This window comes from Macaca nemestrina, chromosome 17 (assembly GCF_043159975.1).
Source record: "Macaca nemestrina isolate mMacNem1 chromosome 17, mMacNem.hap1, whole genome shotgun sequence".
In the NCBI taxonomy this organism is placed as follows: Eukaryota; Metazoa; Chordata; class Mammalia; order Primates; family Cercopithecidae; genus Macaca; species Macaca nemestrina.
In genome coordinates this window covers 43,989,069-44,011,913 of record NC_092141.1, presented here as the reverse complement: position 1 = coordinate 44,011,913, position 22,845 = coordinate 43,989,069, and the positions used below count along the sequence as shown (strand labels likewise).

Genomic DNA, 22,845 nt, shown 5'->3' with positions numbered 1-22,845 from the left:
ATCTTTGAAACTAATGAGAACAAAGAGACGATGTACCAGAATCTCTGGGACGCAGCTTGATTAGGGTTCTCTTAGAGGGACAGAACTAATAGGGACAGAACTATTATATATATATCCTAATATATATAACTCGTGTATATATATATGAGTTTATTAAGTATTAACTTTCACAATCACAACGTCCCACAATAGCTTATCTGCAAGCTGAGGAGCAAGGAGAGACAGTCCGAGTACCCAAACTGAAGAATCCGAAGATGTAGGCCGGGAGGCTAGGCCTGTCTCTCCTTTTAACATTTTCCTGCCTGCTTTATATTCACTGGAAGCTGATTAGATTGTGTCCACCAGATTAAGAGTGGATCTGCCTTCCCCAGCCCACTGACTGAAATTTTAATCTCTTTTGGCAACACCCACACAGATACACCCAGGATTAATACTTTGTATCCCTCAATCCAATCAAGTTGACACTCAGTATTAACCATCACAAGTCCCCTCTTGTCAACTTGAACCCATACACATCTCCATTTGAGATTATACATAATCTTCAAATAAAGACAATAATGAAGTCATAATTCTGATTAGCATAATACAACTATCCTTCGTACAACCAGAAATGCACCAATCCCTAACCCAAATACTATTACATAAAGTTAACAATACTTAAATGCTGATATGAAGTAAATAAATCTTATGTCACGTGATAAAGGAAAAGGAAATAAAATGAAGATATTTTCTTAGTACAAGTGTATACATGCACACACATGTTTTTAACAAAAGAAGGAGGAAATACTCATGACAATTACAGCCTTCATTTCTGCAGCTGGTTGTGGCCATAGCTGGTATTGATGACTGCTTTCTTCTACTACCCATTCTATATTCTCTTTGTCTTCTGCAAGCACCTCAGCAGGTCATGGTTTTTGTTTTTTTTTTTTCTCCCTGGTGGAGTGACCCAAACTTTCATTCCTGAAGGGTCTGGACCATTTGTAGTCCTGCCTGGATTGGGCTGTTGTAGTTTCCCATTGACCTTAATCACAGGGCATGGTAATACTAAGGGACTCCTTAGTGGATCTCCTGTATTCCATGAGTACTCTTCCTTACCTCCATTGTGGAGTGGTAGACTGATTTCATCTTGATAGTTTGGGCCAATCACCCCAGCCAACACTGCAAGTCCCTTCTTAGTCTGACTTAAAGGTAGGAGGAGCCCAAAGTGTCCAGGTGGCAATCTTAACTTCCAGTTTAATGGAATCATTGTTGTGTCTCCCAGTAGCAGCATTCATCCCTCTGTAGCTAGGACGTCTAGGCCAGTATAACCTAATGTTGCGGGAACAGAAAGCAAAAATTTTGCTAGTGGATCACTAGGGGTGATGGTGAGTGTGCCGCTTCCACTTTCACCCCTTGATTCCTGGACCAGTGAATCCTGGCTATTGGAGAAACAGTACCATATATCGGATGCTGATTCAGAGCATACACAGCCTTTTGGAGAACTCTGCCCCAGCGCTGCAAAGTATTGTCACCTAGCTGGCATTTTAATTGTGACCTTAAAAGGCCATTCCACCGTTCTATCAATCCAGCTGCCTTAGGACGATGGGGAACATGTTAAAATCAGTGAATTCCATGAGCATGAGCCCACTGCTGCACTTCTTTAGCTGTAAAGTGAGTGCCTTGGTCAGAGGCAATGCTGTGTGGAATACTACAATGGTGGACAAGGCATTCTGTGAGTCTATCGATGGTAGTCTTGGCAGAAGCATTGCATACAGGATAGGCAAACCCATATCTGGAGTAAGTGTCTATTCCAGTGAGGACAAACCTCTGCCCTTTCCATGATGGAAGAGGTCCAATATAATCAACCTGCCACCAGGTGGCTGGCTGATCACCCCAAGGAATGGTGCTATATTGAGTGCTCGGTGTTGGTCTCTGCTGCTGACAAATTGGGCACTCAGCAGTGGCCATAGCCAGGTCAGCTTTGGTGAGTGGAAGTCCATGTTCCTGAGCCCATGCATAACCTCCATCCCTGCCACTACGGCAACTTTGGTTGCCCAGATCAATAAATTCAACCTGATCCAACTTTATGTTCCTTCCACCATTATCCCATGCCCTTAATACCCATTTCCATGCCTGTTCTCCAGATTGCTGTTTATATAAAGTAGGGAACTCAAATAGTTCTTTTTGAGTGTATCGCATCTCCTCATGGGTCACACTCTCAACCTCACCTCCAGGGGCCTGAAGGGACTTTAGTCTAGTTATAGGTCTAGAAGCAAACAGCAGTGTTGGGGTGGCTCCTGAGGAGGATCAACATTATCTTGCCTGGCAACTGCCTCAGGGAAGGCCATCACTGTTGCCTCAGGTAGCACAGGGTTTATCTCCTCAGACAAAGGAGGAAAGGCTGATGGCAGCATGGGTCGAGGAGGGGATGTTGCCACTACTTGGGATGGGGAAGCTGCTCCTTCTCACAAGGTTCATCAGAGTTTACAAACTCAGTGTCCCCAGCTTCATCAGGGTCGTCCCACACGTCCCCATTCCAAGTTGCAGGGTCCCATTCTTTTCCAATCAATGCCCTCACTTTAACAGTAGATACTTGGCGAGGCTGTGCATGCACCTTTTGTTGCAGGTCAGCCACTCGCACCAGAGCTTCGTTTTTCCACAATTTCAGCTCTTTCTCTGCAGGAGATAAGGCTGTCACTCAGGGCAATCTTAGGAGATTTGAGGCTCAGTATCTGCTTCTGAAGCCGGGAGACAGAATCCCTGAGCTCATCATTTTCTTTCATCACTTTATCTACTGAACTTAGGAGCAACCAATCCACTTCATTATGTTCCTTGGTTCTCCACATATGGTCAAAGGTATTATGTATAGAGTCACTAAACTCCTTGCCTCTCACGAGCAGTGACTCAAGAGTGCCAAATGCATTTACTTTGCACAACTCTCTAAACAGTTCATGGCAAGGACTGTCAGTGTTCTCCATATTATTAGAAGCAGAGTCCTTAGCATTTTTGGGTCTAATCGTATTAAGCAGCCAACTCCAGAAACCCCTAAATCAATGAAAAAATTCCATCCTTAATATTCTGTTCCTTTAGAACTACTCCTGGTACCAAAATCTGTATTAGTCAGGGTTCTCTTAGAGGGACAAAATTTATATATATATAAATTTTATATATATATATATATATATATATATATATATATACACATATATATATATATATAAAGGGAAGTTTATTAAGTGTTAACTTACACTATCACAAGGTCCCACAATAGGCTGTCTGCAAGCTGAGGAGCAAGGAGGGCTAGTCCAAGTCCCAGAACTGAAGAACTTGGAGTTCGATATTCAAGGTCAGGAAGCATCCAGCACAGGAGAAAGGTGGAGGCTGGGAGGATAGGCCCGTCTCTTCTTTTCACGTTTTTCTGCCTGCTTTATATTCACTGAAAGCTGGTTAGATTGTGCCCACAAGATTAAGAGTGGATCTGCCTTACCCAGCCCACTGACTCAAAAGCAAATCTCTTTTGGCAACACCCTCACAGACACACCCAGGATCAATACTTTGTATCCTTTAATCCAATCAAGTTGACACTCAGTATTAACCATCACAGCTATACATGGCTATTTATAGCAGTTCTATTTATAATTAACAAACTCAGGAAACAGCCTGAATGTCTTTCAATGGGTTAATGGTTAAACAAAAAGTGGTACATCCAAACAATGGAATACCACTCAGCGATCAAAAGAAATGAAAAATTATTAGACACAGCAGGGAAGAAACTCAAAGATATTATGCAAAGAAGCCAATCCCAAATGGTTACGTACTATTTGATTATAGTTATACAACATCCTGGAAAAGACAAAACTAGGGATAGAGAACAAATCTGTGCTTTGCAGGGACTGGAATTGGGGGAAAGTATTAGTGTGTGTGTGTGTGTGTGTGTGTGTGCGTGTGTGTGGTGGTGGCTGTATTCTTTTTTGTGGTGGTTAAATGATTCTAAACATGTATTAATAGAACTATATGTAAAAGGTAAATTTTACTGTACATGAAAAAGTAAATTCTACTGTATTTATGTTAATACTAAAAAAGGCATGTGAATGTGAAACGTGAGCTGGGAAAAAGAAGGCATCTCATGTAAGATGAAAAAGAGAGTAACCTAATTTGCAAAGGCACAATTTCTACTTATGGAATCTGTGCTTAAGAAGGGTTCCCATGTAATTGGTCAGGCCTTGGATATATTGGTCATATCACCACTGCCTAGTCATTTTCCAGCTGTCTGTAAGGGAGAGGTTTGTTAACACCCATAACAGAGTGGGAACATCATGGTTTTGCCTTTTTTTTTGGAAGACAGGGTCTTGCTTTGTTACCCAGGCTGAAGTGCAGTGGTGTGCTGGGTTCAAGTGATCCTTCTGCCTCAGCCTCCTGAGTAGCTGGGACCACAGGCATGTACCACCATGCCTGGCTAATTTTTGTATTTTTGGTAGAGACGGGGCTTCACTATGTTTCCCAGCCTGGTCTCGAACTCTGGGATTCAAGTGGTCAGCCCACCTTGACCCCCACAAAGTGCTGGGATTACAGGTGTGAGCACCTGGTCCCTATATTATCTTTAAAAATTTACCGATTTTGTATTTTTGTATTTATGTTTTTATTTTGGCAGAATAGATTTTGGAGGACAGGATGCAAATTAATATTTTTTCTCTAGGGATAGCAGATATCTCAACACAATTTATAAAATAGTCTCTCCTTTCCCCACTTAACTGCAATGCCACCTCTGTCATAGATTTTTCCATCAATATGTGAGTTTGAGGCTCTGTCATTTATTCCATGCTCTATTTTTTCTAATTATTATTGCTATATAAGAAAATTTGATGTCTGCCCACAACGTGCTTTTTCTTTTGAAGAGTGTTTCGGGTCTTATATATAAATCTATAATCAGCATGTAATGTTCTAGGAAAATACTGCTGGGATTTAAAATGGAATCTCAATGGATCTACTCATCAATTTAGTGAGAATTAATTTTTTTGTTTGTTTTTGAGATGGAGCTTCTCTCTTGCTGTCCAGGCTGGAGTGCAATGGCATGATCTTGGCTCACCGCAACTTCCGACTCACAGGTTCAAGCAATTCTCCTGTCTCAGCCTCTCAGCCTCCTGAGTAGCCGGGATTACAGGCGTGAATGACCACGCTCAGCTAAGTTTTTGTATTTTTAGTAGAGACAGGGTTTATTCATGTTGGTCAGGCTGGTCTTGAACTCTTGACCTCAGGTGATCCACCCGCCTCAGCCTCCCAAAGTGGTCTTTAATATATTGGGTTTTCCAATCCATGGACATGGTATACGATTTAATGTATTTACATATTTATTATTTTTCAATAAGGTTTCATAAACTTTCCCGTAAACACCTTTCAGATGTTTTTAAAAAAATTTCCCAACACTCACAGTGGCTGCCTTATGCTCCCTCAAAGATCTCTTCCATTTGTTCTCCTAGCCTCAGGGGTGATGGCTCTTTTCCATAGTCACCTCCATAATACTGTGGTGTTACTTTTTTGCCTTTTCCTTGATTGAGTTAAAAAGTCTTTATATCTAGTGAATAGTTCTTCATTTTAAAACCTCTCTGTTCAAAATAACTGGTCTTCTGGCAGGACCCTGACTAACACAGAAACTGTTCTTTAAGGCGATCCCAGTTAACAGATCTCCAAAGACGGAATTTTAGTATTGTTAGGTTGTGTCTTTAGGTACTAGTTCTTTCATTTAACATTGTGCTGAAAGTCCTGGTTAATGCATCATACAGGAAAAGGAAACAAGGAAAGTATGCAGATTACAAAGGAAGACATAAAACTCTCATTATGCACACTTAATATTATTGTGTTCTTAGATGACCTAAAAGAACATAAAGACTGATCGTCAAAATTAACTACAAAGTTTAGCAAAGTTGGTAAAAAAAAAAAAAAAAAAAAAAAAAGCATACAAAGTCAATTGCTCCTCATTCTTTTGTGTAGATCTGAGTTTCATCCTAGTATCATTTTCCTTCAAAATAAAGAACTTTATTAGGCGGGGGGCAGTGGCTCACGCCTGTACTCCTAGCACTTTGGGAGGCTGAGACAGGTGGATCACCTGATATCAGGAGTTCAAGACCAGCCTGGCCAACATGGTGAATCCCCGTCTCTACTAAAAAGGCAAAAATTAGCTGGGCCTGGTGGCGGGAGCCTGTAATCCCAGCTACTCATGAAGCTGAGGAAGGAGAATCGCTTGAACCTGGGAGGTGGAGGTTGCAGTGAACCGAGATCACGCCATTGCACTCCATCCTGGGCAACAAGAGCAAGACTCCGTCTCAAAAACAAACAAACAAACAAACAAACAAAAACCACGTTAATGGTTTTTGTAAAGATCTGCTGGTAATAAATTTCCTAAGTTTTTTTTTTTTGGGGGGGGGGTTCTGAATAGGTCATTATTTTGCCTCCATTTTGGAGGACTTGTTTTGGTTTTGGTGGTCATAGAATTCTAGATTGACAGTCTTTTTTTTCCAGCGCTTTACAGATGCATAGTTCTGGATTCAGCACAGGTTTGCACAACGTATAAATCACATTTTAAAGAAAAACGGAAAAACTGGAATATGATAATATGAAGATTTACTGAAATGGAAAGGTGGAAGTCATTGAAAAAAGCAGGTTAAAAACAGTATGTACAGTGTGACTTTAATAAAAATGTATTATATATACGTTTGTGTAATGTATATGTATGATCCGTGAAGATATATACAATAAGGTGTTAATAGCGATAAGTGGTAATCTCTGGGGCGGAGGGCGGGGGGATAGGAGTACGTTTTATTTTCTCACTTTAGCCTCCACTGGAGCTTATATTAATCAGCCTGGTGTTAACCGCCGCTTCCACTCTTGGGCTACTCCGCATCAGTGAGAACTGTGCCGGTGCGCGGTGCTTGGTCAACCCCGGTAACCGTCACGCTGCTCGCGTTACAAGAAAACCAGCCAGGGTTCTGCTGGTTCTGTGCCTTTAGCACCTGCCGGAGTCCGGAGTATTTGGATTTCGTAGTCCTCCTCTCCAAGGGGTTGACCGAGCGCAGCGCACCGGCCGCCGCCACATCCCACTCTGGCGCCGGGTCTGCGGAGCCACAAATCCAGCCAGGAACCGAGCGCCGCCCGATCCGCGCATCCGTCGCATTTTGACCTTGGGTTCCCGGGTCTCAAGGCCCACTTTCTGGGGCAGACGGTGGGGAGAGAAGCCCAGGTTGGGGTCTGGGCAATTCCAGTGCGGTGGAAGGGGAAAACCCGGGCGAAAGCTTGGCTGGACCCTCAGAGGAGAGATCCGGGGAAGGCGGGACCTCAGGCTGCGGGAGAGGAGAGAGAGATAGGGACGGAGCCGGGCGGAGTGGGAGTAAGAAAGAACTAAGAACCACCGAAAGCATCAGAAAACTGGGCGCTTCCGGACAATTTCTTTCTTTCTCTTTCTCTTTCTCTCTTTCTTTCTTTCTTTCTTTCTTTCTTTCTTTCTTTCTTTCTTTCTTTCTTTCTTTCTTTCTTTCTTTCTTTCTTTCTTTCTTTCTTTCTCTCTTTCTCTCTTTCTCTCTTTCTCTCTTTCTCTCTTTCTCTCTTTCTCTCTCTTTCTCTCTCTCTCTCTTTCTTTCTTTTCTTTTCTTTTCTTTTTTTTTGTGACAGGCGCTCACTCCGTCGCCCAAGCTGGAGTGCAGTGGTGCGATCTCGTCTCACTTTATCCTCTACCTCCTCGGGCTCAAGTGATCCTCCCGCCTCAGCCTTCCGGGCATTTGAGACTACATTTGAGCCCACAGACGCGCGCCACTAAGCCCGAGTAATTTGTTGTTGTTGTTGTTGTTGTAGAAACGGGGGTCCCACTGTGCTGCCCAGGCTGGTCTCGAACTTCTTGGCTTAAGCCATCAACCCGCTTAGGACTCCCAAAGTGCTGGAATTTCATAGGCCCGAGCCACCCACCAGGCCTTCTAGGCAGCGTGGTAAAGTGTTGCCGGACTTTGCAGACACTCCCATTGGCGCCTCCATGCCCTGCGTGGGACCCACTGGTTCGTTCATCCCCTGAGTGGGGTGTGCTCAGGGAGGAGCCAACCATTGGTTATAAGGACCGGACCTTGGTGCCTCCAGGGAAACGCGGTGTGGCCTTCCGACGCGTTGGAGCTTGAGAGGTAAGAGACCGTCCCTGCTCCTACCGGGGCTGCTGTGCTCCCGCTTGTACCCACGCCCCAGGGTATGGTCCAGCAGGACCCTGGACTGGCGATGACTCGGATGGGGAGCAAGCTAGGAGAGCCACCCCCGCCCCCCAGCTCCAGCCCAGGTGGGGAAATGGGGGCATTTGTGTGCTGCTCCCCTGCCTTTGGAGTCCAGCTAGTTTGCTGAGCAAATTCCCTAAAAGGCTGACTATGAGGACTTGATCGCGGCGCGGGTGGAGGCGGGGCGGTGGGGAGGGACGGTGCGGGGAGCGAAAGGGGTTGGAAGGCGTCGCCGGCGGCTTGGCTGGCCTTACCTGTGTTCCTGTCCGGGCTGCAAAACAGAAAGCCCCTGCCCAGCGAGCAGTGGTTTCCTTGGGGGCGGAGCAAACAGGCAGAGCCGAGTGCGTCCTGGAGGCTTCCACCGTCGCGAAGTTGGGCCCTTTGTTTCAGGGTTCTTGGCATTGACTCACTAACCACCGTAAATTATTGTTCTTAATCTAAGAGTTAAAAAACAGAATTAGGCCTGGTGCGGTGGCTCATGCCTGTAGTCTCAGCACTTTGAAAGGCCAAGTGGGAGGATTACTTGAGCCCCGGATTTCGAGACCAGCCTGGGCAATGTAGGGAGACCCTATCGCTGTGAATAATAATAATAATAATAATAATAATAATAAATTAACCGGGCCTGGTGGCGCGCACCTGTGGTTCCAGCTTCTCCAGAGGCTGAGGTAAAAATCGTCTGAGCCTGTGATCGCGCCACTGCACTCCAGCCTGGGCAACACAAGAAGACATTGTATCAAAACAAAAACAAAACAAAACAAAACAACAAAACAGAATTAGAATTGCCATTATCCTGTACCGCTGGCAATTAGAATTGCCAAAACCCATTACCCTGTGATTACCCTGTAATCTAGACAGGGGACAAATGAGAAAAATGAGAAAAATGTCTCCTTCCCAACAAAGTCTGTAAAATACAGAGACGCTATCTGAGAAGGACAAAGAGCTCCGTGTTTTAGTTTCCCAAGAGGGGGCTTCTGTCGCAACTGTTTCCTTCAGTTTCGTTTCTGCCTGAGACTAGCCAGTTCCCACCCAGTTTTCCTCAGTGGACTGGGGGGGGAGGGGCTTGGGAGTGGATGGGAGGATTTATGTTGTTCTGATTTTACCTACAGTATACCTGTGTAGGAAGTGAAACTGTTCATCAATTTCCACAGAGAAGCAAGGGCAAGAATTATCTCGAATTACTCCGATCGGTGCATGTGTGCAGGCTGTTACCCAACAGCCATCCATTGCCCCCAGGGGCTTCTCATAGGACCCTCTCCACCTCCATCCTCCCCCTACCTCCTGTTTCCTGGATTCTAGGGTATTATTTCTACGTTTAACTAACCAACTGTAGTACTGTATGTTTACTTTGTGTCAAGTAGCATTTTAAATGCTGTACATATACTACCTCATTTACTTCTCACTATAACTCTGTGAGGCAGCTTTTATGGCTATCACTGTTTTGCTTAGGTACAGAGAGGTCAAGTAAATATCCCCAAACCACACAGCTAATAAATGGCAGAGCCGGTATTTGAACTGAGGGGGTTCAAAGAAGTCTGAATCGACCCCTGAACTGTGCTGCCTCTCTCTACATGTTTCTGCACACAGGTCCTTCATTCAGGACTGATTTTGGTGGAAGAAGACAGCAGGTGGCGGGCATTCACTGTGCTGGTGGGAAGTCTGGTTATATTAAGAAAGGGATTCTGGCAAAGTTATTCTGTAAATAAAACAGAATCAGTTGTTTTTGTTAAATATATTGGTAAACTTCCTGATTTTTTTTTCCCCCTGAATTCTCAATTTGTTATTGAATAGTTCAATTTTATTTAGGGTTTCAATTTTATTTAGGAAACAATATCTCTACCTTACAAAGAATCTGCCAGTGGCACTGATTATAATACCTTTATACCCAAAGGAAGAGCTGGGATAGAGTTCCCTAAGACTTTTCTGCCTGCAAAAGATATGGGTGGGGTTGCCATTTGAATACAGTTACCAATGAAAAACTATCAGCGTATCTAGGCTTTAACAATAAAGTTCATGGGGGTAAAGAGAAAAGATTTAACTTTGAAGTCCCCATATATCAAAAAGAATATTTTACAAGTAACTTGACAAAGATGTTTCGGTGGTCTTGGAATGCAAGACAGAATCCTGGCAGTAGAAATTTCTAGACAAGGGTCTAAATTAGGCAAAGTGGTAAGATTGTGAATGTCCCAGCCTTTATTTCTGAATCTTGACCTCTGAACTCTGCTGCCTCTCTCTACACATGTTTCTGTGTACAGGTACTTCAGGACTGATTTTGGTGTAAGAAGACAGCAGGTGTATACTTAATGCTATTTCCTTACCTCTCATTCATTCCTCAACCCATTGTAAAATAATGTCAATTAATGTAGATTACCTTACTGAACACCTGTGAACCAAAGCATAGTTTTAAATGCTTGTTGTAAATTATCTGAGTTAATCTTCATAGTAACAGTCACAGGTGGCTGCACCATGTTTTATAGTAAGAAAATAGAGTTAGAAAGAGTAAATATCTAGATTAATAACAGCACTAAATGACAGAACTGGAATTCAAGCCATCTTCATTGACTCTATTCTCCAAGACCTTAGCCCCTGGTTTATTGTCTCCTGATGCCCATTTCCCAGGTGTCTGAACAGCATTTTTCAAAGTTACTGTTAACCTTAATTTTACTAAACCTAATAACACTTTCCAGTCGTTACCTAGCTGTATCTGTCAGCAGTATTAGACATCTTAAAACCTCAGCAGGTGACCTTGTTCCAGGCTTTGTTAATACCAAATACCCTTGATTTTTCTCCTACTTCTTTGATTTCTCATACTCAGACCTTTCTACAGTCTCCTTTTCAATGTGTTCTTCTTTTACTTATCTTCTAAAGTTGATGTTCATGGAGAATCTGTTCCAAACCTAGATGTTCTCATGCCGTGGTACACATGCCCCTCAGGTGATCCACTACCTCCATGTTTCAATGCTGATGACTTCACCTGGCCAGTTCTAGTGCATCCTTTAGGTCTTGGCTTAAATGGAACCTACTTCCAGAAGTCTTACTGAACCATGGTCTCCAGATTAGTTCAGATACCCTATTCAATGTGTTTTCCCTCTTAGAGGCCATATCACACATGATGGTAAAGGCTAATTTCATTAGTTCCCTTCCCTGCCAGCCAGTCAGATCCTGAAGAGACTACACCTGTCTTTCTTGCTATTGTCTTCTACCAGCATATATTAGACAGGTTTTAAATATTTTCTAGTAAGTGAATTGCAGGCCTGTAACAATTTTTTAATCAAAAATGAAACAACTTTTCTAATACTTTAAGGTGCAAGTTCAACATGGAGGCAAATCACTGCTCCCTGGGTGTGGATCTATCTTACCCAGACCTGGTCATCGATGTCGGAGAAGTGACTCTTGGAGAAGAAAACAGAAAAAAGTTGCAGAAAACTCAGAGAAACCAAGAGAAGGCGAGAGTTATACGGGCTGCATGTGCTTTATTAAACTCAGGAGGAGGAGTGATTCGGATGGAAATGGCCAACAAGGATGAGCGTCCCGTAGAGATGGGACTGGATTTAGAAGAATCCTTGAGAAATCTTATTCAGTATCGATATTTGCAGGCTTTCTTTGAGACTAAGCAACAAGGAAGGCGTTTTTACATTTTTGTTAAATCTTGGAGCGGTGACCCTTTCCCTAAAGATGGTTCTTTCAATTCCCGCATTTGCAGCCTTAGTACTTCATTATACTGTAGATCTGGCACCTCTGTGCTTCCCATGAATTCAAGACAGGCATTCGATTTCCTGAAGACCAGAGAAAGACCGTCCAAATATAATCTGATTAATGAAGGGTCTCCACCTACTAAAATTATGCAAACTGTATACCAGAACATATCTGACCCAAATCCTGCGTATAAAGTTTTCCAAACCGACACTATTGAATATGGTGAAATCCTATCTTTTCCTGAGTCTCTATCCATCGAGTTTAAACAGTTCTCTACAGACCACATCCAACAATATGTAGAAGATACAATTCTAGAGTACATCCCTGCATTTGCAAACACTGAGGGAGGCTATCTTTTCTTTGGAGTGGAAGATAAGAGTAGGAAAGTCCTGGGATGTGCCAAAAACAACGTTGACCCTAACTCTTTGAAAAATGTAATTGCAAGAGCAATTTCTAAGTTGCCCATTGTCCATTTTTGCTCTTCCAAACCTCCGGTAGAGTGCAGCACAAAAATCATAGAAGTGTTTCGCGGGAAAGAGTTGTATGGTTATCTCTGTGTGATTAAAGTGAAGGCATTCTGTTGTGTGGTGTTCTCGAAAGCTCCCAGGTCATGGATGGTGAAGGAGAAGTATGTCTGTCCCCTGACAACTGAGGAATGGGTAGAGAAAATGATGGACACAGATCCAGGTAAGAGGGAAGCAGATTCTCCCTCCCTAACCTTTCTACCTCTTCCCCAATATCACTTCCTTCTTTATTCTCTAAGCTTGACCTTCTCACACCCACTGAAATTTACTTTCTCTAAATCTCCATGCTTTTCATAGATGGTAAGTTTTATTGCGTGAGAAAAAACCAAAATGAGATATTTTGTGAATGGTGATTTCCCACAAAGGAAGAAGTAAAGGAAAACCCTGGAAATTGGTTCCTATAATAAAATCATTGAATTGGAATTTGCTGGAGCCTCATAATAATGATTAGCTCATACCTCAATTTAGCATAAAGTCAACTCTGGGAGACAAGGGCTAGTGTTGGTTGAGGTTTGTTTAAGTGGGATTAGTGGAGGTGCATGCACAGGGATATAAAAACCTGATGATTAGGACTTAAAGAGAGTGTTTTTTTTTTCACTGCAATTCAAGCAAAGAACTATTCAAACATGGAAGAGGGAGCATTATATTGCATGGGGAAACATCACTCAAAGTTCAAAAAAGGGCTTTTAATGATGAGTCTTTGGGAACCTGGACATAGAGTCAAGAAAGAGTAAAGCGCCAGGCACGGTGGCTCAAGCCTGTAATCCCAGCACTTTGGGAGGCCGAGGCGGGTGGATCATGAGGTTAGGAGATCGAGACCATCCTGGCTAACCTGGTGAAACCCCGTCTCTACTAAAAAATACAAAAAAACTAGCCGGGCGAGGTAGCGGGGGCCTGTAGTCCCAGCTGCTCCGGAGGCTGAGGCAGGAGAATGGCATGAACCCGGGAGGCGGAGCTTGCAGTGAGCTGAGATCCGGCCACTGCACTCTAGCCTGGGCGACAGAGCGAGAAAAAAAAAAAAAAAGAAAGAGTAAAGCATCTGACTTCGTGGCCTGACTTGTACCATGTTAGATGCAATTTAGACACAGCCTTGAACAGACTATTGCAGTAGTGAGACATGAAATCAAGTAGTGTAAATTAAAATGTTCTTTCTTTCAGAGTTTCCTCCAGACTTTCCTGAGGCCTTTGAGTCTCAGTTGAGTCTATCTGACAGTCCTTCACTTTGCAGACCCGTGTATTCTAAGAAAGGTCTGGAACACAAAGCAGATCTACAACGACATTTATTTCCAGGTACTAACTGCCAGTTTTTACATCAGGACAGAGGGAAGTCATTTAATACATTTCGTGGAAAACAAATCCATGAAAGATTGTGTCCTGCAGATCCAGGTGTATACAGTGACAATGTCACAAGCCTCTCGGGGATGAGTTTCAGGTACCTTTAGAAATCATCAGGCCCATTGGTTACCACATCTGGCTGATTATTAGAAATGCCATAGGAGGTAGTTAAACATGCAGATGTCCAGGCCCACACCAAGAACTTATAAATGCTTAATTTCCAGAGATAAGGCCTGGCCATGTGCATTTGTGCAAGCTTCCCAAATTATTCTGATGCCCTGCTGGGTTTGGAAACCAGTGATCTAGTACAACTACAGGGGCACAATGGAATAATCAGCCACTTCTGGTCTACTTTTCTAGGATGGAGGAATTATGTCTGTAAAAGGAATAAAAATGTTCACCTGGTAGAATATAAGAATACAGAAAAACCACAAATAATTTTCCTTTGGAAGAGGCTAGAGGAAACAGCTCACTAATGCTTCAGAGGTAGCACCAAATAATAATTCAAGTCCATAGACAATGTTAGGTAACCCCTCTCCCTGCTGCCCAAACATTGTTTTAGCAAGGTTTTTTTTCTCAGAGTTCCTACTTACAAAATGAAACTTAAATTTCTCAAGGAGGGAAATGGCTTAACTTCACATATTGAATATATTAAGTATAAGATTTGACAGAAGAATATGATACACAAATATCCTATGTATGTCCAAACATTTATCAAGGGCAAGGTAATTCATATATTAGACCTGCCTTAGGTCTGTTTACCACCAAATAGTTTCTTTACTTACCTGAGATCTTTATAGTCATTAGCTTATCAGAAAGGTTTTTAAACATTCCACATAAGAATCCAAGATGCAAGAGTAATTGAATATACGGCTTTCACTTTCTCAGGCTCAGTAAATTACATTTCAGTTGACATGCTCCACTGTCCATGAGATACATAGAAGGGTGACATCATTTGTTTTACCAGATTTGTAGGGTGTGGGTTAAAGAGAGATGCACCAGGCCGGGCGCGGTGGCTCACACCTGTAATCCCAGCACTTCTGGAGGCCGAGGTGGGTGGATCATGAGGTCAGGACATCGAGACCATCCTGGCCAACATGGCGAAACCCTGTCTCTACTAAAAATACAAATAACAGCTGGGCGTGGTGGTGGGTGCCTGTAGTCCCAGCTACTCAGGAGGCTGAGGCAGGAGAATGGCGTGAACCCAGGAGGTGGAGCTTGCAGTGAGCCGAGATTGCGCCACTGTACTCCTGCCTGGGTGACAGAGTGAGACTCCGTCTCAAAAAAAAAAAAAAAAAAAAAAAAAAAAAAAAAAGAGATGCACCAGAAGGAATTTCTGTTAAAGTGTACGATTCTTTGGGGGGCTTTCCTCTCCCTTTTAAACATAACATGTGATTCATACAAAATCACACAAACACAGTGAAAACATCTTTCTGTTTTCTTCATGTCTAGTCCCACCAGGACATTTGCGATATACTCCAGAGTCCCTCTGGAAGGAACTGTCCTCACAGCATGAAGGACTAGAGGAGTTAATAAACATGCAAGTGCAACCTTTCTCCCAGGGAATTGTGATCCTCTCTAGAAGCTGGGCTGTGGACCTGAACTTGCAGGAGAAGCCAGGAGTCATCTGTGATGCTCTGCTGATAGCACGGAACAGCACCCCCATTCTCTACACCGTTCTCAGGGAGCAGGATGCAGAGGGCCAGGACTACTGCACTCGCACCGCCTTTACTTTGAAGCAGAACCTGGTGAATGTGGGGGGCTACACCGGGAAGGTGTGTGTCAGGGCCAAGGTCCTCTGCCTGAGTCCTGAGAACAGTGCAGAGGCCTTGGAGGCTGCAGTGTCTCCGATGGATTACCCCGCGTCCTATAGCCTTGCAGGCACCCGGCACATGGAAGCCCTGCTGCAGTCCCTCGTGATTGTCTTGCTCGGCTTCAGGTCTCTCTTGAGTGACCAGCTCGGCTGTGAGGTTTTAAATCTGCTCACAGCCCAGCAGTATGAGATATTCTCCAAAAACCTCCGCAAGAACAGAGAATTGTTTGTCCACGGCTTACCTGGCTCAGGGAAAACCATCATGGCCATGAAGATCGTGGAGAAGATCAGGAATGTGTTTCACTGTGAGGCAGAGAGAATTCTCTATGTTTGCGAAAACCAGCCTCTGAGGAACTTTATCAGGTAAGCAGCTGGATCTTCCGTCTTTAAGTATTGTTTAATCTGGATTTAATATTCTCTGCTAAGTCACCTTCTTCTTTGATAATTGAGTGGTTAAATGATCTGTGATAACATACTGTGCTCAGAGGAACATGATACAATCATTTTCTCCCCTTGTTTTTTTAGAGAAAACCTGAGTGTGTTCTTTTAATTTTTACAGTGATAAAAAAATCTGCCAAGCAGAGACCCGGAAAACTTTCATGAGAGGATACTTTGATCACATTCAACACATCATCATTGACGAAGCTCAGAATTTCCGTACTGAAGATGGTTACTGGTATGAGAAGGCAAAAACTATCACTCAGAGAGAAAAGGATTGTCCAGGAGTTCTCTGGATCTTTCTGGACTACTTTCAGACCAGCCACTTAGGTCATAGTGGCCTTCCCCTTCTCTCAGCACAGTATCCAAGGGAAGAGCTCACCAGAGTAGTCCGCAATGCAGATGAAATAGCCGAGTACATACAACAAGAAATGCAACGAATCATAGAAAATCCTCCAGTTAATATCCCCCATGGGTATCTGGCAATTCTCAGTGAAGCTAAATGGGCTCCAGGTGTTTCAGGCAACAAAAAGATTATTAAAAACTGGACTATGGAGCAAATAGTGACCTTTGTGGCAGACACCTGCAGGTTCTTCTTTGAAAGGGGCTATTCTCCGAAGGATGTTGCTGTGCTTGTCAGCACCACGAGAGAAGTGGAGCACTATTGGCATGAGCTCTCGAAAGCACTGAGGAAGAAAAGGGTTGTGGGTCTCAGTGATGCGTCTGATATGTCGGGTGATCGCATTGTTTTGGACAGTGTCCGGCGATTCTCAGGCCTGGAAAGGAACATAGTGTTTGGGATCCATCCGAGGACAACTGATCCAGCTATCTTACCCAATATTCTGATCTGTCTGGCTTCCAGGGCAAAACAACACCTATATATTTTTCTGTGAAGTGACTATTAGGAAGAGCTCCAAACCAAAATGCTATGTAAATGTCTATGGGTGATAGTCTGCTGATGGTAGAAACCTTTCTTTTTAGTTCACAAGTCGGTTAGAGATTTGGACAGAGCTGACACAAAGAGTTTGGAGCTCCCCCATTTCTGGCTCTCCTTTCGGGGATTCCTCCCCCAGCTCTTTTCACCAGCGGTGGTTGCCCCCCATTCTGACCCCTGACTCTTCCAGCCAGAAAGATGGTGGTTTTCTAAAGGAACTTTAGCTGCCCTGCACAATGCAGATCTGTGTCTTGCACTCTGGGTAAAAGCCATAAAAATAAGAAACTCAGCCTGTGACCTTTCCTCCAAGGCTGGAGTTCTTTTTTTACGTGACTTCATATAGTTTGTTGCTTTTAAAAATTTGTGCAGAATCGTTTTCTGCAGAAGCATGATCTGTTAGTAGCTTACAGGCCTAGCAGAAGCGATTGTTTCCTGAATTCTTGACATTTATCTTTGCTGTATTCATTTAGGGCTTGGGGGAGTCCCAAGATAATTCAGTCACTGTCAGATTAATAATTTTGTCAGAACAAAGAATATCGTTATGATTACTTAATCCTTAAAATTGTAATCTCCAGAGCTTGTTCTCAGAATGGCCCAGACCCAGGCTTAATTGTAATAGTGAACATTAATGATACATTTACAGAGAAATTATAGGCCAAGAGAAAATCCTGGCTTTTAGTAGAAGTTAATATTAGAGACCAAAATCTGGTTCTGAAGGTGTATATCAGCCCTAAGGTGAACGAACTTGGGAAAGATTGTCTTTAAAAATCAATGAATGTTAGCCGGGCACGGTGGCTCACACCTGTAATCCCAGCACTTTGGGTGGCTGAGGCAGGTGGATCACCTGAGGTTGGGAATTCAAGACCAGCCTGGCCAACGTGGAGAAACCCCGTCTCTACTAAAAATACAAAAAGTATCTGGGCGTGGTGGTGCATGCCTGTATCCCAGCTACTCGGGAGGCTGAAGCATGAGAATCACTTGAATCTTGGAGGCAGAGGTTGCAATGAGCTGAGATCATGACACTGCACTCCAGCTGGGGCAACAGAGTGAGACTCTGTCTCAAAAAGAAGAAGAAGAAAAAAAGCAGTGAGTTTATGTTATTAAGTTGTAACATCTCAGCTTAGCTCTATGCATTAATCTATAGCATACCTACTTAAGTTTTATGTCATTCTTGAATTGTGATTTTTTTTTTTCTATCTGCTCTCATAGTTTGGTGGGCCACTGTTATGGACTGAATGTGTCCCACTGTCACCCCTAAATTCCCATGTTGAAGCCCCAACTTTCAGTGTGTAGCTGGGGCTGCTAAGGAAGTAATTAAGGTTACACATAGTCACAGTGGAGAATCTGATCTGCCAAGATTGGTGTCCTTATAGGGAGAGACCCCAGATAACTTGTTCCCTTCCTCCCTGTGCACACAGACAAGAGGGCATGGGAGCACACAGAGAGATGGCAACCACCTACAAGCTAGGAGGGGAAGCCTTATAATGAACCACCCCCCGCTGGCACCTCTGTCTTGGACTTCCAGCCTCCAGACTGTGAGAAATAAATTTCTGTTGGCTCAGCCGCCCAGTCTGTAGTGTTTTGTTATTGCAGCCTGAGAACACAGCTGTGTGATCATTCATCAAACTAAAAACACTGATACTTAACAATGCTAATGCAATTACTTATTTGCTTTTCAGTCTCTACAAAACATTCTAAAACACTAATCTAAATACTAACAATAAAATATTTGCATAACTAATGAAAATTAAGAAACTACATGCCCAGTATTCCATTTATGAGTAATCCTATTTGACTGATTTCCCTCCATATTATAAGTGTTGAACTCTTCTGCCGGTCTTCCTCTTATTTGTGTTAACTCATGGAATTCCAGTTATCTAGCCTTGAAATTGTAGGCTCTTCTAACTTGAGCAAAAACTGACAGATCAGCAAAATAAGGAGAAAAATATTTCTTTCTTCTGGCTGCATTAAATGAGATATAGCCCAGCACCAAAACTCTATCTTTGTAAATGTTCTTAGTAAACTCCCTGGTCTTTGGAGTTATTTCAGCCTTTGAGAGTAATTCTTTAAAAGTCTAATTCTGACTGGTTGAGTCTATATGATTTATTGGCCTAGTAATATTTGAAACAGTATCATATTTTAAAATGTATAAACACTTTTGAATTTTTGTTTAGACCAAAGAGGATTACTGATGCTTTCTTTTTTCATATTAATGAGGAAATGTTTAGCTTATATGTTTATTGCATTTCTGTTTTAAATAAAAAATTGAGAGTTTGTGTCTCATTAAACTGAAAAAAAACGGTTCTGTAAAATAAATGATTAAATGGAGGAAAAGGAGAAGACTGAGGCCAGCAACTCCATGACATAGCCAAAAATGAGCCAGTAATAGGTTAAGCAAGATTAACTTTAAATTTTTTTTAAAGAGAAAAGGTCTCACTATGTTGCCCAGGCTGGAGGGTAGTGGTGTGATCATAGTTCACTATAGCCCTGAACTCCTGGGTTCAAGTGATCCTCTTGCCTCAGCCTCCCATTGCTGGGATTATAGGCATGAGCCACTATGTCAGGTTAGGTTTTGATGGGTGCTTGCCTATCTCTGTAATCTGGCTCTAATCATACAGGACCTGCTTCATTAAAGATCTGAAAATCTACCCAGCCATTGTAAAATGAAACAAAATGCTTTTAAAATTTAAATTAGCCTTTTATTTTAGTTTAGAAGAACAGAAAAGTTGCAAGCATAGTACAGAAAGTTCCTGTATACCCTCACTTAGCTCCCTCCTTTTTAAAACAAACAAACAAACAAACAAACCTAGATTATTTCCATTAAGATTTCTGAGAATTCCAGGAATGCTTCCATGTTTCACAGATCTGTCCTTGTAGTCTCCGGCCACTTCTTGCTATGGAGTGCTGTACCAAGACCTCTGCTAGTTTCTAGTTGGCTTGACATAATGACTTTACTAAACTACTTCTGCTCCTCTGAATCTCAAGCGTGGAAAGAGGTCACATCTTTTGTTTCACAAATTAACAGTCAACACCTGGGCCTACTTTCAACAAAGCTTAGTAAAGCCTTGAGAATAGTGAAAGACAAATATTGAAGTTATAAATTAGTAGGAGACTGAGGTGGGAGGATCATAGAGGCCAGCCTGGGCAGCATAGCGTGACTGCCCCCCCACTCCCGCCCACTCCGGAAGACAACAACAAAAAATTATCTGGGTGTGGTGGTGTGCTCCTGCAGTCCTAGCTATTCCAGAGGCTGAGGTGAGAGGATCGCTTGATTCCTGGAGTCCAAGGTTGTAGTGAGCGATAATCATGTCACTGCATCCTAGCCTGGGCATTAGAGTAAGACCCCATCTCTAACAAAATAATGATAAAACAATCAAAAATTTAAAATTAGTTATTAGATGCCAGTGTGCCCAGAGGCCTTTGACCACAGATGATCTTGATGCGGCCTTCTCTTGCCTTGTCCCTGTGCCTCCTTCTACCATTTTTCTTCCTGAGATATTTGAAAGTAAGTAGCGGACAGGGCTCCCATTGACCTCTAAATACTTCAGTGGGTATTTCCTAGAAGGATATTTATAGTACCATCATCAAAATCAGTAAATTAACACTATTATCTAATCGATAGACCTTATTGAATTATATCAGTTGTGCCACAAGTGTCTTTATGGCACAAGAGAAAAAATTCTGGTCCGGGATTTGATCTAAGATGATGCGTTGTATTGAGCTTTTATTTCTTTTACGTCTCATTTAATCTGGAGATGTTAATCAGTCTTTGTCATATCCTTGACACTATTGAAGAGGATTGGCCTATTATTTTGCAGAGTATCTGATTTTGGGTCATTCCATGTGTTCTCATGATTAGATTCAGGTTATGCATTTTTGGTACGAATACCATAGAAGGGCTGTTATGGTTCTCAGTCCATGGTATTAGAAGGCATTCGATAGTGATTAGTTCCATTCCTGATGATGTTAACTCTAATCATTTGGATAAAGTGGCATCTGCCAGGTTTCCCTACTGTGCAGTTACAATTTGCTTTTTGTAATTAGTAACTTGTGTGTGTGTGCGTGTGTGTGTGTGTGTATGTGTGTGTGTGTATGTGTGTGGGGTGTTTTTGCTTCTGAATGCATAATATTTGAGATTTTCTTCTAATTAAAGAGTAATTATTCAAAGAGTTCAAAGAACTGATACCGATCACATTCTTTGACCCCACATGCAAATACATTAGAAACTAGTAATAAAACAGTAACTAGAAAAATGTTCATATCTTTTGGAATTAAAAAAGTGTTTAACTCATGGATCAAAGCAGAAACTCTGTAACCATTGTCACAGCGAGTTCTAACTAGCAAGTTTAAGGAGGAGAGAATTTCAGTCTCACTCAAATGTTTTCCTAGAAAGAGGAAACAGTTCCTAACTAATTTCGTGAGGCTGGCATAATCTTGATAACAAGTTTGGTAGGTAAGTATGAAGGGAAAATTGCAGGTCATTGTCACTCAAATATCTACATGAAAAATTCTAAACAAAGTTTTAGTAAAGGAAATCCAACAATATGTAAAAGTGATAATACATCATGACCAAGGTGGTTTAAGTCAGGAATTCAATGTTGTTTTTGGCATTAAAAAATCAATCATCAGGCCCAGAGAAGTGGCTCACTCCTGTAATCCCAGACTTTCTGGAGGCTGAAGGAGGAGAGATCCTTCAGGCCAGGAGTTTGAGTCTGAAGTGAGCTATGACTGCATCACCGCACTCCAGCCTGGGTGCCAGATTGACACCGTCTCAAAGAAAAAAAAAATTAATCAGTGTTATTCACCACAGATTAAGAGTTCAAAAGAGAAAAATCACATGATCATCTGAATAGACGAAAAAGCTTTTGATAAAGTTCAGCATCCATTCATGATAAAGGCTCTTAGCAAATTAGAAGTATAAAACACTTTTGGAAATCAACAAAGGGAATTTACGGCATAAACAAACAGCAGGCCAGCATGGTGGCTCACACCTGTAATCTCAGCACTTCCAGAGGCCAAGGCAGGAGAATCACCTGAGCCCAGGGGCCTTGGCAACATAGCAAGATCCTGGCTCTACAAAATAAAATAAAATTTAAAAATTAGCTGGGTTTGGTGGTGTGTGCCTGTAGTCCCAGCAATTGGGAGGCTGAGGTGAGAGGATCACTGGAACCCAGGGGGCTAAGGCTGCAGTGGGTTAAAAAAACCCAACTCCTCCGCCCCTCCAAAAAATAAAGAATAGCAACACAATGTTCAATGTAAACTTTGATATGGTGTTTTACCTCTGAGGAGAGGCTTATTGTTAATATTCTTTAGCCATGTAAGGGGTTGACAGACGTTCATGCTTTTGTTCTTTATACCTTATATGTATTCTATAAATATTATCTTGTTTCTACTCAAATTAATAAAAACATAATTTAAAAGTTCTGTGAATGGTTTTACTCTTCTCACTTCTGAGGGGTCTTTCGGGATATGCATTTTCCATTCCAAGTTGATCTGATATGTCATGCCTGCCACACACATTCTCATGGGAACAACTTCTTAATCTTTTTTGTTTCTGCCTTGGAAGCCATCCTGGTATTCTGGGAAAATCCCTGCACTAGCATTTTCTTTTTTCTTTTCTCTCTCTCTTTTTTTTTTTTTTTTTGAGATAGAATCCCTTGCTCTGGGATGGAGTACAGCCCTGTGATCTTGGCTCATTGCAACCTCTGCCTCCTGGGGTCCAAGCGATTCTCATGCCTCAGTGCTCCCACCCACTCCTCAATCCACCACAGTAGTTGGGACTACCGGACGCGCACCACTATGCCCTCTCACCATATTTTTCAGGCTGGTCTCAAACTCCTGAGCTCGGGCAATCCACCCACTTCGGCCTCCCAAAGTGCTGGGATT

The 22,845-nt window shown here is 42.5% G+C and overlaps 1 protein-coding gene across 3 annotated transcripts; it reads left to right on the top strand.

Annotated features, from left to right (window-relative positions):
- Positions 1-7,135: 7,135 nt before the first annotated feature.
- Positions 7,136-22,379, top strand: LOC105485137 (schlafen family member 13). Of its 3 annotated transcripts, XM_071082740.1 has the most exons (6): positions 7,136-7,195; positions 7,822-8,138; positions 11,524-12,602; positions 13,598-13,729; positions 15,227-15,950; positions 16,147-22,379. In XM_071082740.1, exons 3-6 carry the CDS (start codon positions 11,537-11,539, stop codon positions 16,916-16,918), a joined length of 2,694 nt encoding a protein of 897 aa, XP_070938841.1. In that variant the 5' UTR covers positions 7,136-7,195; positions 7,822-8,138; positions 11,524-11,536; the 3' UTR covers positions 16,919-22,379. The 3 variants fall into 3 exon arrangements, with proteins under 3 accessions (XP_070938841.1, XP_011745644.2, XP_070938842.1); XM_011747342.3 differs by lacking the exon at positions 7,136-7,195 and having other exon boundaries at positions 7,707-8,138; XM_071082741.1 differs by lacking the exons at positions 7,136-7,195; positions 13,598-13,729 and having other exon boundaries at positions 7,707-8,138.
- The last annotated feature ends 466 nt before the right edge of the window (positions 22,380-22,845 follow it).

Excerpts from the sequence above, each read along its gene's own strand:
- LOC105485137 (XM_071082740.1), top strand. The coding sequence starts at position 11,537 with ATGGAGGCAAATCACTGCTCCCTGGGTGTGGATCTATCTTACCCAGAC. Across the intron at positions 13,730-15,226 it reads ACAACGACATTTATTTCCAG|TCCCACCAGGACATTTGCGA; the intron begins GTACTAACTGCC and ends CTTCATGTCTAG. Across the intron at positions 15,951-16,146 it reads CCTCTGAGGAACTTTATCAG|TGATAAAAAAATCTGCCAAG; the intron begins GTAAGCAGCTGG and ends TAATTTTTACAG.